The sequence below is a fragment of the Pseudorca crassidens genome, chromosome 2, assembly GCF_039906515.1.
Source record: "Pseudorca crassidens isolate mPseCra1 chromosome 2, mPseCra1.hap1, whole genome shotgun sequence".
Lineage (NCBI taxonomy): Eukaryota > Metazoa > Chordata > Mammalia > Artiodactyla > Delphinidae > Pseudorca > Pseudorca crassidens.
This window is the reverse complement of record NC_090297.1, coordinates 102,357,001-102,369,656: the sequence shown is the minus strand read 5'-3', so window position 1 is coordinate 102,369,656 and position 12,656 is coordinate 102,357,001. Positions and strand designations below refer to the sequence as shown.

Here is a 12,656-nt window from a genome sequence, read left to right as displayed (position 1 = left end):
CCCGGGGCCTGAGAGATGGAGTTAGCAACACCACTGCACGGGGATGTGGAGAGGATTAAAAAGGGACACAAGTACGTGAACACGTAACTGGCCGAGGGTAAGCGTTCAGTAACATCTTCTTCCGTTTTTCTTGGTGCCCTGTCCTTTCACCTGTGAAATGGGGGTTATTTGACTGACTAATTGTTGGAGTTTCTTCCAGCTCAAAATGACTATGATTTTTTCTGAACTGGTCTCCCCCTTTTTCCACCGTTAGCTCCATTCCAGACTTTTCTTCTTCCTGTTCTCAAGCCCAGGAAACATCACCTTCCCCTGGGAAAAACAGAAGCCAGCTTTATGCAGCCAGGGAGGGGCAGTTCAACTGAGACCTCTTCTCTTCCTCCACCACCCTACTTACCCTCATCCGTTCATTCATCTATTCATGTACAAGACATTTCGAGCCGCCACTATTGTGTGTGGATAGACTCTCACCCCTCAAATCTTATTCCTTTTCATGCCTTTTCATGGGCTCTGGTTGATTGGGAGAAACAGTGCATGGTCAGGAAAGCCACAGAAGGACGCTGGTGTATTGCAGGCAGCCTCCCTGGATTAAGGGAGGTGAGTTCTAAAAATCCTTGCACATAGACAAATGGGGCGTATTTGCTTCTTATTTGAAATTACTGGATACAATTGCCTGCAATTGGTCTATTTAATATTTTTGATTTTTCCTGTACTCTGTCAATTACCCTGATTGCTTCTAGGTAAAAACTTCAATCAATCAAGTTTTAATTTCTCTTTTATGTCTCTCCCCTAACAGCTGCTCTTCTCTCTTAACAAGAAAGTCAAGTCTGGAGCACGATGCATTGAAGCCCATTTTGGGGTATCAAGAATATCCCAATCTAGTAGTAATAGTAAATGTTTAACAACTGGATTGATGTGGAGGAGGTGGGAGGTTCTGATGTGAAGCATGAGGCAGTTTCTCTGCTATAAATACTCCCACTGTGGTGCACTCCAAGCTCTCCAGGCTTCCCTGAACGGAGTCCGGCAGAGAGGCTAACAACAGTTGGTTTCAACACGCCACCGCACCCAGGCCTCGAGACCTCAATCTTCATCACACTCCCTGACTTCCTTCCTGGTCATTCTGATTTCAGTTAATGGCACCTCAGTCAGCCAGGAGAGAGGCCTGGCAGTCACCATTAACTCCTCTCATCCAATCACTAAATCCTGTTCATTTCCCTCTCAAATGTAGAGTCTGTCCACTTATCCATCCCCACCGCCGGCGCCCTGGTCTGGTCTCCCGGTCCAGCCTTCTTTCACTGCTCCCGCACTGACTGCCCTTCTGGGTTTTCTCTGCCCTCCATCCTTACCCTGTTGACCAGTGTCCACCCTGCAGACAAAGTCAACCTACTGAAACTTAAATGTCATGCCGGTCTTCCCTGTCCGTGACCTTCCCTTGCCATTAGGATAAATTCCAAACGCTTAGCGTATCTTACCGGACATGGCCCAGCCCCTCACTCACAGACCCTGTGGTCTGGCCCCTGCCTGCCTCTCCAGCCTCATTCCCCACCCGTTCCCCCCTTGCTCTCTTCCTTCGAGCCTTTTGGAACTGCTTTTATTTCCTCAGACACGCCCAGCGCCTTCCTGATTTAAGGCCTGCCTCTTCAGAGGGGCTGCTTCCTCTGTCTGCTTGGCCATCTCTCCTTCCCCTCCTCACCTGGCTGTCAGCTTGCAGACTCCTCTTATCTTCTGGTGGTTTGCTGTCCTGTGTCAATTTCAGCGTGATTTGCTAGGAAAGGCCTTTGCCTGGGTGGCTCTCCTTGTCTGCTCAGTGTCTCCTCCCTTGAGGGCCTGGAGTGACACCTGTCTTGTTTGCCGCCATATTCCCAGCATTGCCCACAGTACCTGGCACGTAGTTGGTGCTCCCTAAATGTTGAATCCACTTCTTGGATTTCTGTGGGCCCCAGTTCCCTATTAAAGAATAAACTCTTACAGGGTCAAGCATGTTCTCCTTCCTATACTTTTTATCAGCAGTTTATCAGCTTAGTACAAAAAGTAGCTAATGAATAATTTTACCACTAAATTTAATCATTTTCCCCCCACAAGGCATCTTGGAAGATAATTTTCTGCTTTTGATCAAGTTATGTTATCTTCCCTAACCAATTTCTTTTTTTTCTCCTAGATTTCATTAGCTGTGATTCCCAAGTAATATATGGAGCTGTGAACAAGAGTGTAACTTTATACACATCAAGTTTTAAACCCTTTAAGGAGATTGTGTGGAAAAGAGGAAAGGATAAAGTTGTAGAATGGGATGACCAATCTGAAGTCAGAGCTTTTCTATCTTTTAAAGATAGAGTTTACTTAGACACTGTGTCGGGTAACCTCACAATCGACAAGTTAACACCATCAGACGAAGATGAGTACGGAATTGAATCCCCAAGTGTTAGAAATAACACCAAGTTCACCCTCAGAGTGATCGGTGAGTATGCCATAACATTGGTTTGTTCAAATGGCAGATTTCTAACTATTTTAAGATACTAATCATTGGTTTATGAGAAATAAAAATTAGTCATCACCTGTTGTCAGGGTTTTCCTCTCTTTCCGGTACACAGGAGCCACTTTCAGCTCCCTTGTCATCCTCTTGGTGAGGAGGGGATGTGACTGAGGTCAGGAGAACAGCACACGTTGGGCAGAGCTGCTGGCAGCAGCATCCCTTGTCTTGCTGGGAATGGGAAAGGGATGTCGTGGCATCAGTGAGCTCAGAACTCTGAACCATGGATAGGTGGTGCTCTATAAATTAAAGTTCCTGCTTCCCCTTGCAGCTCACACAGGAGGTGGGATTTTTTTTTTTCCTCCTCTTCCCACTTTAAACTGGAACTGGGGATAGGATACAGGTTCCTCTGTGCTTCTCGCTGATGTTTCCGGGTTATTCTCCTTCCCTCATCTCTAAAGCACGTTCCTTGTTGCAGTCATCCAGAGGCTGATGGGTACACTTTAATGTTTCTTTTTTTCCCCAGTTTTATTGAGAAATAATTGACATCCATCACTGTACAAGTTGAAGGCATACAGCATGGTGGTTTGATTTACATGCATTGTGAAATGATTGCCACGATAGGTTCAGCTAGCATCCGTCTTCTCATATAGATACCATAAAAAGAAAAGAAAGAAAAAAGGAAAAAAATGTTCTTCCTGTGATGAGAACTTAGTATCTTCTCTCTTAACAACTTACCTACATACCACACAGCAGTGTTAGCTATAGTCATCATGTAGCACATTGTATCCCTAGTGTTCATATATTTTATAACTGGAAGTTTATACCTTTTGACCACTTTCCTCCAACTCCCCTTCCTCCCACCCTCCACCTCTGGTAACCACAAGTCTGATCTCTTTTTCTATGAGCTTCGTTTTTTTCTTTTTACATTCCACTAAATCTAAAAAGATTTCTAGAGATTTCTCTCCTTTTAGAGATCATACAGTATTTGCATTCTCAGTCTGATTTATTTCACTTAGCGTAATGCCTTCAGGGTCTACCTATGTTGTCACAAATGGTAGGATTCTCTCACTTTTCTTTTATGGCTGAATAATAGTCCATTTATATACACCACATCTTCTTTATCCGTTCATCTGTTGATGGACACTTACAATGTTTCCATGTCTTGGCTATTGTAAATAGTGCTGCTAAGAACATCACCCCAATATTTCCTGATTATTTTAGTGCCTGGTTCCTTTTCACTGTTTCTGATGTTCCTGCTGTCATAATTCTTGGTGCTTTTGTAATATTTAAATAAAATTTCTTTCTAATATCCTGACTTCTTAGTCCTTGCTCTCCTCTCCTGTAATGATCTTCTCCTTCACTCTGTCTTACCTCTCCCCACAGATATAATGTAGAACTTGTCTTTACCAGTGATTCCATTCCCTCCATCACCTCAGTATCTCAGTTCCACTTCCTCTGCTGGAAGCTCAGTTCCTCTGCTCTGCCAACTCTGACAGTCCTTCCCCCACTGATGTCCTCCCTGCCCTTCTTCTGCACCCCAGTGCCGTGCTCACTCCCTGGGCTCACTCTGTTGCAGACACACCCAGCTTCTTTGCTCCTTTTCTGATTGGTCGTGCTCAATGATTGAACTTTGACTGGACGAGCCCAGTCCAGCCAGGTGCGATCCAACGTTCTGTGCTCACGCCACGTAGCTGCAGAAAAGCACATCACCTTGCAGAGTCCCACACTTTAAAATTCTGATGATTTACTGCAGCTAAACCCAATATGTTCCTAGTGTCTTCACTCACCCACTCCCAGCAGTTTACCTTTTCTCTCCTCAAACCTTGAACACCTCCTTCTCCAGACCCACTGCTCAGCTGAAGGCTTTGCTTCTTGTTTCACTGAGGAAAACAAGCAACCAGAAGAGAACTTCGACAAGCTCTCACCACTAGCCTATCTGCTTACCTGTGCCTGACCCTGTATCCCCTGTTCTCTACCATTCCTGTTCGGCAGTTCTTACTTTCAGCTTGCTGAGTTCTCATCTGGAGCCAAACCCTCTACTTGTGCCCTGGATCCCACCTCCTCTCATTATACTCAGGGATGTCACTTCTGTAATTCTACCCACTCTCTCCTTACAGTAATTTCCTCCACGAGATAATGACTCATTCCCATCAGCATACAAATAAGCGATTATCTGTACCATCATTGCAAGCCCTCTTCTGGCCCCTCTACTCCTCCACCTACCACCCACTTTTCTGCCTTCAGTTTATAGAGAATCTACTGGAAGAGCTGTCTACATACTCCCTTTCTCCTATTCACTTTTAAGCTACTCCAGACAGGCTTTCATCCCCACTGCTGTACCCAAACTCCTCATGACTTCCTCATGAATAAATCCAGTGACTCATTCTCCATCCACATCTTTCTCTCAGAAGTTTTTGAAATAGCTAATCACTCCCTCCTCTGTGAAACATCTTCACCTTAGCATCCGGGCACCACCCGACTCTAGTTTCCTTTTAAGTCACTAACAGTTCCTTCTCAGTTTCCTTTGTTGGTTCGTTCCCTTATCCCCGTGCATCCCCCAACCTCTTTTTTTTTTAATTTATTTTTGGCCGCGTTGGGTCTTCGTTGCTGCGTGCGGGCTTCCTCTAGTTGCGGCGAGCAGGGTCTACTCTTCCTTGCGGTGCGTGGGCTTCTCATTGCGGTGGCTTCTCATGTTGTGGAGCACAGACTCTAGGCACACGGGCTTCAGTAGTTGCAGCACACGGGCTCAGTAGTTGTGGCATGCGGGCTCTAGAGCGCAGGCTCCATAGTTGTGACGCACGGGCTCAGTTCCGTGTCCCCTGCATTGGCAGGCAGACTGCTAACCACTGCACCACCAGGGAAGTCCCTCCCCCAACCTCTTAACATTGGCGACTTCAAGGCTTAAGCCTTGGACCTCTTCCCTTCTCTGCCTGCATTCACACCCAGGTGGGTGGGCTTATCACATGTCAGGGCTTTATATAGCATTCAGTGCTGATAGTGCATAGATTTAGAGCTCTAGCCCAGACCTCCACTGAGCTCCTTAGGTGTTTATCTGACTGCCTACTCTGTCTCCACTCAGATATCTAAGTGGCCTCTCAAATCTCACATGTCCAGAAGTGAGCTCATGACCTTTCCCTCAAAACCTGTTCCTCCCCAAACCTTCCCCCTCTCTGTTAATGGCAGCTCCAGCCTTGCAGTTGCTCAAGCTGAAACCTTGGTATCATCCTTGACACCTCTCTTTCTCTTGAACACCATGTTCACTCCACCAGAAAATTTTGTTGGTTCTGCCTTCAAAATATAACCAGAATCTGACCACCTCTCATCATGTCCTCTGGTCTGATCCAGGACTGCTTCATTCTCACCTGGAGGATTGCAATAGCCTGCTAATGGGTCTCCCAGCTTCCACCCTTGCCCCTCTACAGTTTAATTTTAAACACAGAAGCCAGAGTGGTCTTCTTAAAACAGAAGTCAGATCACATCACTCCTCTGCTTAGAACTTTCTAGTGGCCCCATCTGACTCTGAGATACAGCTAAAGTCTTTACAGTGGCCTACAAGGCTATATGAGATCTGGCCCCTGTGACCTCCCCTTGCTTTTCTCAGATGTCCTAGTAATGCTTTTGCCTCATAGCTGCCTTTTCTGTGCCGCCACCCAGCACAGCTCAACCTGTACCCATCTGTCCCTTCTCCTGCGTCACAGTTTCACTTGTTTTATCCAAGATGTGGGTATAGTTCTAGGCCTACTTCCACTATGTTAAAGGGTGTTTTAGGAAGATCCAACTGGTGGCAAACTCTGTAAGATGGTTTCCAGGGGATGGAGAAGAGGCAGAGTGCAATATAGCAGTTCAAGTCTGAGCTGTTTGATGTGGTCTCAGTGGAACAGGATATAGCTGGGTGAATAGCTGTCCCTCACCGGTTCAGCTACCCAGTATCGGAAACAGTGGGAGGGAGAGAGAATTTCTCTGTTGTTCACCGTTGTACCCCCAGAGCCCAGCAAAGGATTTGAATAGGTAATGGGCACTCAGCAGACATGGAAGCAATTGATCAGGATGATTGGGAGGTGGAATGCACAATTTAGAGTAATGGGGGGGGGGCTCTCAGACTGGGTGACTGGTTTGTCCAGGAGATGATGAACTCCTTTTAGATAAGTGAAGCTTGTTAAGGTGTGCAGGCATCCTGTTAGAAGGATCAAGCAATGCCTTTGAAGAAGCAAAAATCCTTAAAAGCTGCAAGCTGGAGATTTGGCAGTTGTAGGGCAAGCAAACAAAAAGATTGATTCAGAATTTAAATTAGAATAGAATGCATTTCACGAGCCCCTGTATAGAGTTTGTGAAACTGAATTCGAAACATTTAAGTTTCTCTTTTTAAAACTTGATGAAATGTTTAAAAGTAATAATTTTTAAATAATTTAATTGTAAAAATTCCATGGTAACTCAACAAAGGTGCTTGATTTTGGTAGTGAGACTAACTGGATCGTCCCTAGGAAGCTCAGCAAAGGCCTGCAGAGGAGCAAGGTGCAGGGGAGGCAAGTTTCAATCAGGAGGCACTGAGTGATATTGGCCGTTAATGTGTTGACTTCAAGTTCTGGTTTGGGAATCTGGGTTTTAGCCTGTGGGAGTGGAGAGCCACTGTATCTGATACTGGAGCAGAGAAGTGCCTTGATGAAATATATTTCTGGAAGATTAATCAGATGGGAGGTATTTATGGTGGATTAGGAAAAGGAGACGCCAGGTTGGAAGCTACTGTGATCATCCAGGTAGATAGAGGTGTTAGTAGTAGATGTTTGGAAAGGAAAGAATCAGAAGACACTTCCAAGAAAGAGTTAATAAGATTTAGATTTTGCTTATAAAAATACATACGTGAATGTCAAAACGATTAGTCATACTTTTGTTTTTAGAAATGAGGAAGTCATACTTCCATGATGGTGTGTTAAGACTAAACTAATAAGACTCAGTAATCTTCCGGAGACACCAGACCCTTTCAGAAAGGATATTTTAGACAGGGGGATTTCCTGGTACCTCTAGGTTCAGAGCATCTACGTCCTTCTGTGTAAGTGAACATCTGGCTTTCCTCCTTCCCTCAAAGTCCCCTTAAAAATTTCCACCATCAGCGTTTAATAGTCCTTGCCCATCCTCTTATAACCTTTATTGCATGGAGGCTGGTAATGTTCATATAAGTACAATTAACTGCTCTATCCTTAAAAGGTCTGGACTGGCATATGACTTTTTATTAAAGTTTATGGAAATATAGAAATGTCATCAGATATGTATAAGAAATTCTCATTTCTTACAGAATAGTGAGCTGAACTCATTAATTATAAATTGACTAAGTTGTCTTAGGGCTGAAGTAGGCACATTTCTTGCCAGTTGCTTAAGGCACAGATGTAACTAACATTTGTTAGATTATAGCTGTGGTAAGTCCCGTCATGGGCAGCGAGACTTCGGCTGAACTAGGTCCCATCATGGGTAGCGGGACATTGGCTGAACTAGATCAATAAACTAGAATCTGTAACAGAACAGGTGAACTTTTCATCTTCCAAACTGAAACTCTGTACCCATTAAACGCGAACTCCCCATTCCCTCCTCCCCCAGTTCCCTGGCAACTATCATTCTATTTTCTGTCTCTAAGAATCTGGCTACTGTTAAGAACCTCCTATCAGTGGAATCGTGTAAGATTTATTCTTTCGTGACTGCCTTATTTCACTTAGCATAACATCTTCAAGGTCCATCCATGTTGTAGCATGTGTCTGAATTTCCTTTCTTTAAGACTGAGTACAAATGTGATTTTGAATGATCCTGCTTAGGATTATCTGTGGTGGTTTTCCAGTAGACCATGGGATTCTGAAGTGATTATTAGAAGAGGCTCCAAGTTGCTACTTGAGCACTGGGTTCAGCAGTCATTTCTGCTCAGGACCTGTTCTTGGCCAAATCATGAATCATGGCTTCTGGGCCTTCCAAGTGTCCCCTCACCTTCCTTATCCATTTTCCCTTGAAACCAAGCTTCGTTGGTGCCTGCCTCTGCCACGACTCACCACTCGTCACCCTGCTTACTGATAGCAGGTAGTCTGCAGTGAATACACACTTGTGTGTGTGTATGTCTTAGAGTTCTTTTAACTAAAGAACACAACTTGAAGGCGGCATGTAATGAATTATGTGAGCTAGATTAAACCTAAAACTTGAGGAAACGCCAAGCAGAAAGCGAAGTCGTGTGTGACTCAGGTCTAACAAGACAGGCTGGGTGTGTTATTTAACTGAGCCAGAAAGAAGTCAGGAGGAGAAGAGGGAGGCAAGATGAGTTGAACATATTTATTTTTTAGATTATCAAGTGGGGCTTGTGTTCCTTTGTCTTAGAAAATATTTTAAATGACAGCATAGTATCGCATCATCTTGATGAACTTTAATTCGCTTTTTAGCAGATGTTTGCAAGGTATTGAAATTTTATTATCCAAATGCTACCATGACCAATTTTTGTGTATTCCATATATTTTTACATGTTTCTCAAATCTCTTGTGATTAGTTTTTGGTGGAAAGGAGAGATGCAAGAAGGTATATGAATTAATAAACCACTGACTAATGGGGTGAGCCGATGGGCTTTGAGGTTAAATTTAGAGGGTGATAATGGCGTGTCATGACTTCTGTCTTATCCATCCTTGCAACTCCAGCTGCCTTAGCCAGCAGGAGGTGCTTCCAGAATAAACCTGGGGGTGAGGCCTCTAGACCGACAGGGCTGTGACAAGTGCCGTGCCCTCCTCTACCTCAGAGCGGGGCCAGCCCACAGTACAGCTCCTCAGAACCTTTTGCAAAATCCTTTGAGTCAGGTGTGCTTTGGAATTCAGCCTTCTTCAGATTTTAGAAAGGCAATAGCTATAAACTGTTTCCTCTGTGTGTGTTAAGAAGCACTTCACTTAGTTACGGAGAGCCGCTTACTCAAGCATGGAAATATTTTTAGTAAAACATGGTCATAAATATTTGTGAAAAATCTTTTGGCTTTCGGAACTCTTTGGATTTCAGAATTGAGGATAAGGCATTTGGGGCCTGTATCTATGCTGAATTTGAGCAGATAGATCTGACCCAGAAGAAGAGAGAATTCTCTCCCCTTGGTGCTCAAGGGGGTAGACTGCTTGTCTTTTCAAGCTCATAAGGAAGTTGGGAGCTCTTTCTTTTCTTTTCTTTTTTTTTAAATTTTTGGCTGTGTTGGGTCTTTGTTGCTGCGCGCGGGCTTTCTCTAGTTGTAGCAAGCAGGGTCTAGTCTTCATTGTGGTGCACGGGCTTCTCATTGCAGTGGCTTCGCTTATTGCAGACCACAGGCTCTAGGGTGTGGGCTTCAGTAGTTGTGGCATGCAGGCTCAGTAGTTGTGGCACACGGGCTCAGTTGCTCCGTGGCATGTGGGATCTTCCCGGATCAGGGATTGAACCCGTGTCCCCTGCATTGGCAGGTAGATTCTTAACCACTGTACCACCAGGGAAGTCCCTGGAAGCTCTTTCTGAATTTGCAGATGAGGAGTCTAAATATTACTCTTTTCTGTACTAAACATTACTTTTTTTTTTCCCCAGAGTCTCTTCCATCACCAACACTATCTTGCACATTGACTGATGGGAACATTACACTCCAGTGCATGATCCTGGAAGATTACAACACCCATCTAGAACTCATACAGTACTCCTGGGACTGTCCTTCAACAATACAGTGTCAGAGTGGCTCAAAACCATCTGAAGCGTATGTTACGGAGGAAGGTGATCTTTCACAGGAAATTCAGTGTATCATTAGCAATCCATTATTCAGAAGGACAACATCAGTCATTTTGTCAACCTGTGTCCCAAGTGGTAAGTGACTACGTGTGTCATGGTAGAGAGCCTATATACAAGTGGGGTTCATGGACCTACATACAAGTAGTGGTTCATGAATTTCATACCACGGATGCAGTAACTAACATACATTTCATAAATTTGAAACTTAAATTGAGTTACAGTTTTCACAGACACTCTATTACAGATATAAAGCTAATACTTTTTAGTACTTTCTGTGTCAAGTACCATTCTAATACATATGTTAATTAATTCCATCCCCACGCAATCTAGTAATTATCCTTATTTCATGAGGAGAAACCAAGACATAGTTGGGAGTTTAAGTTGCTTGTCCAAGATCAATAGCCAGTAAGTGGTAGAGCCTGGTTTTGAAATCAGGCCATCTGGCTTCAATGTTAAATGAAAGTACAGACTGTGGAAGATTTTGTAGGACTGAAGATCAAGTTTCTTCAATAAATAAATTATAAGGGGAGTAAAAAGAGAGGTGATGGGGGGACTTAAAGTTTAAGGAAATTTAAGAAACATATTAATTAATTGCAATGTATGGACCTTATTAGGTCTTGATTCAAACAGAAAAGAGTAAAAAACAGGAGCAATTTAAACAGTGATTCCATGTTTGATGATGTTGAACACAATTTTTTAAGTCTGACGATGCCATGGTTATGTTTTACAAAGAATCCTTACCTTTCGGAAATACATACTGAAATGCTTATAGCTTAAAAATTGTGCTCTCTGGAGTCAAACAGGGGCTCGCACCTCTAATTGCTCCATAGCAAGTGGGAGGGGAGAAGGAGAGGGATGGAGCCTGGTCCTCCCCTTTAAAGATCAAGTGTGGCATGCGTCACTTCCATTCACACCCCCTTGGCCAGTCTGAGTTCATGGCCACATCTAGCTGAGGGGGGCTGAGAAGTGCCATCTTTTGCTGGCCATGTGCTCAGTTAAAACACAGGGGTTCTCCTCCCAGAGTGAAAAGGAGAGATTGCTTATCGGGGAACAGCAGATGCTTCTACCACAATGTACTACAAAATGAATATAACTCATACAATTTTAAAACATATACAAAATCTAAAAAACTTAAAGAATGACATAAGCCGTAAAAACAGATAGAGGTTCTAATTTTTTTTGCACCTCATTGCTCATCTTATGTTCTCCCTGGGGTTATGTGCCTAATTTGGAAACTCTCGGTCTAAGCGAGAGAAGATGGTGTCTTGGACTAGTAGAGTTGGGAGAAGTGGTTCCGATTAGGCTACGTTTGGAAAATAGAAACAGGATTTTCTAATGGTTTGAGTGGAAGAAAGGTGTCTAAAAAGAAATACTCAGATGACCCCTAGATTTCTGGCACAAGCAACGGAATGAATTGTGTTGCTATTGGACTGGAAAGCAGGGGAACAGCAGGTGTGTGGAAGAAATAGAGTTTGGTTTGGGACATGTTGTTTGAGATTCCTGTTAGATTTCAAATGGAGACGTCAAATACAGTCCTCTGATTTATGAGTCTAGGTCTCTCGTGAGTGGTTAGGGCTGGAGATGGAGATTTGGGCATAATCAGAGTACAGGAGGCATTTAAAGCCTTGGGACTAGAAGAGATTCTGTGGAGGAAGCAGTCGTCCGAGAGGGGTGCTGAGACTGAGTCCTGAGGACTCCCACATGTAGGGGCTGTTAAGGGCAGAGGATCCAGCAAAGGAGACTGAAAAGGATCACTAGGGAGGAAGGCAGAAAACCCCAAGAACTTGGTATCTCCAAAGCCGAGTGAGGAGAGAGCGAGCAGCTGTCAGTGCACCGGCCAGGTCAAGGAGGAAGAACGTCATTAAGAACTTGTATCCTTGTTGTTTCATCTCCCCTAAATCTCTGCTGTCCCAAAGCGATGACGGCATCTGGCATCATCCCGTGGGAGAAAGGATTTTGGAAGGGACTGTATCAAGTAGCGTTAGATTCAGCTGTTTAAAAATTTTTTTTTAAATATCAGTGACTTAAAAATGTAGATTACTTCTTTCATGCTAAAAAAAACATTGGGGAGGGAGGGATAAATTATGAGTTTGGGATTAAAAGATACACACTATTGGGCTTCCCTGGTGGCACAGTGGTTGAGAGTCCACCTGCCGATGCAGGGGACACGGGTTCGTGCCCCGGTCCGGGAGGATCCCACGTGCCGCGGAGCGGCTGGGCCCGTGAGCCATGGCCGCTGGGCCTGCGCCTCCGGAGCCTGTGCTCCGCAACGGGAGAGGCCACAGCAGTGAGAGGCCCGCGTACCGCAAAAAAAAAAAAAAAAAAAAAAGATACACACTACTATATATAAAATAGATAAACAAGGACCTACTGTATAGCACAGGGAACTATATTCAATATCTTGTAATAACCTATAATGGAAAAGAATCTGAAAAAGAATATA

At 44.1% G+C, this 12,656-nt stretch overlaps 1 protein-coding gene across 3 annotated transcripts in view; it reads left to right on the top strand.

Moving 5' to 3' along the window:
* Positions 1 to 12,656, top strand: part of CD58 (CD58 molecule) — a 47,224-nt gene that overhangs the window by 23,408 nt on the left and 11,160 nt on the right. For all 3 annotated transcript variants that reach the window (XM_067727406.1, XM_067727408.1, XM_067727407.1), the window contains exons 2-3: positions 2,156 to 2,452; positions 10,019 to 10,288. In XM_067727406.1, the coding sequence (XP_067583507.1) occupies positions 2,156 to 2,452; positions 10,019 to 10,288 (567 nt within the window). The remainder of the gene's footprint in view (positions 1 to 2,155; positions 2,453 to 10,018; positions 10,289 to 12,656) is intronic.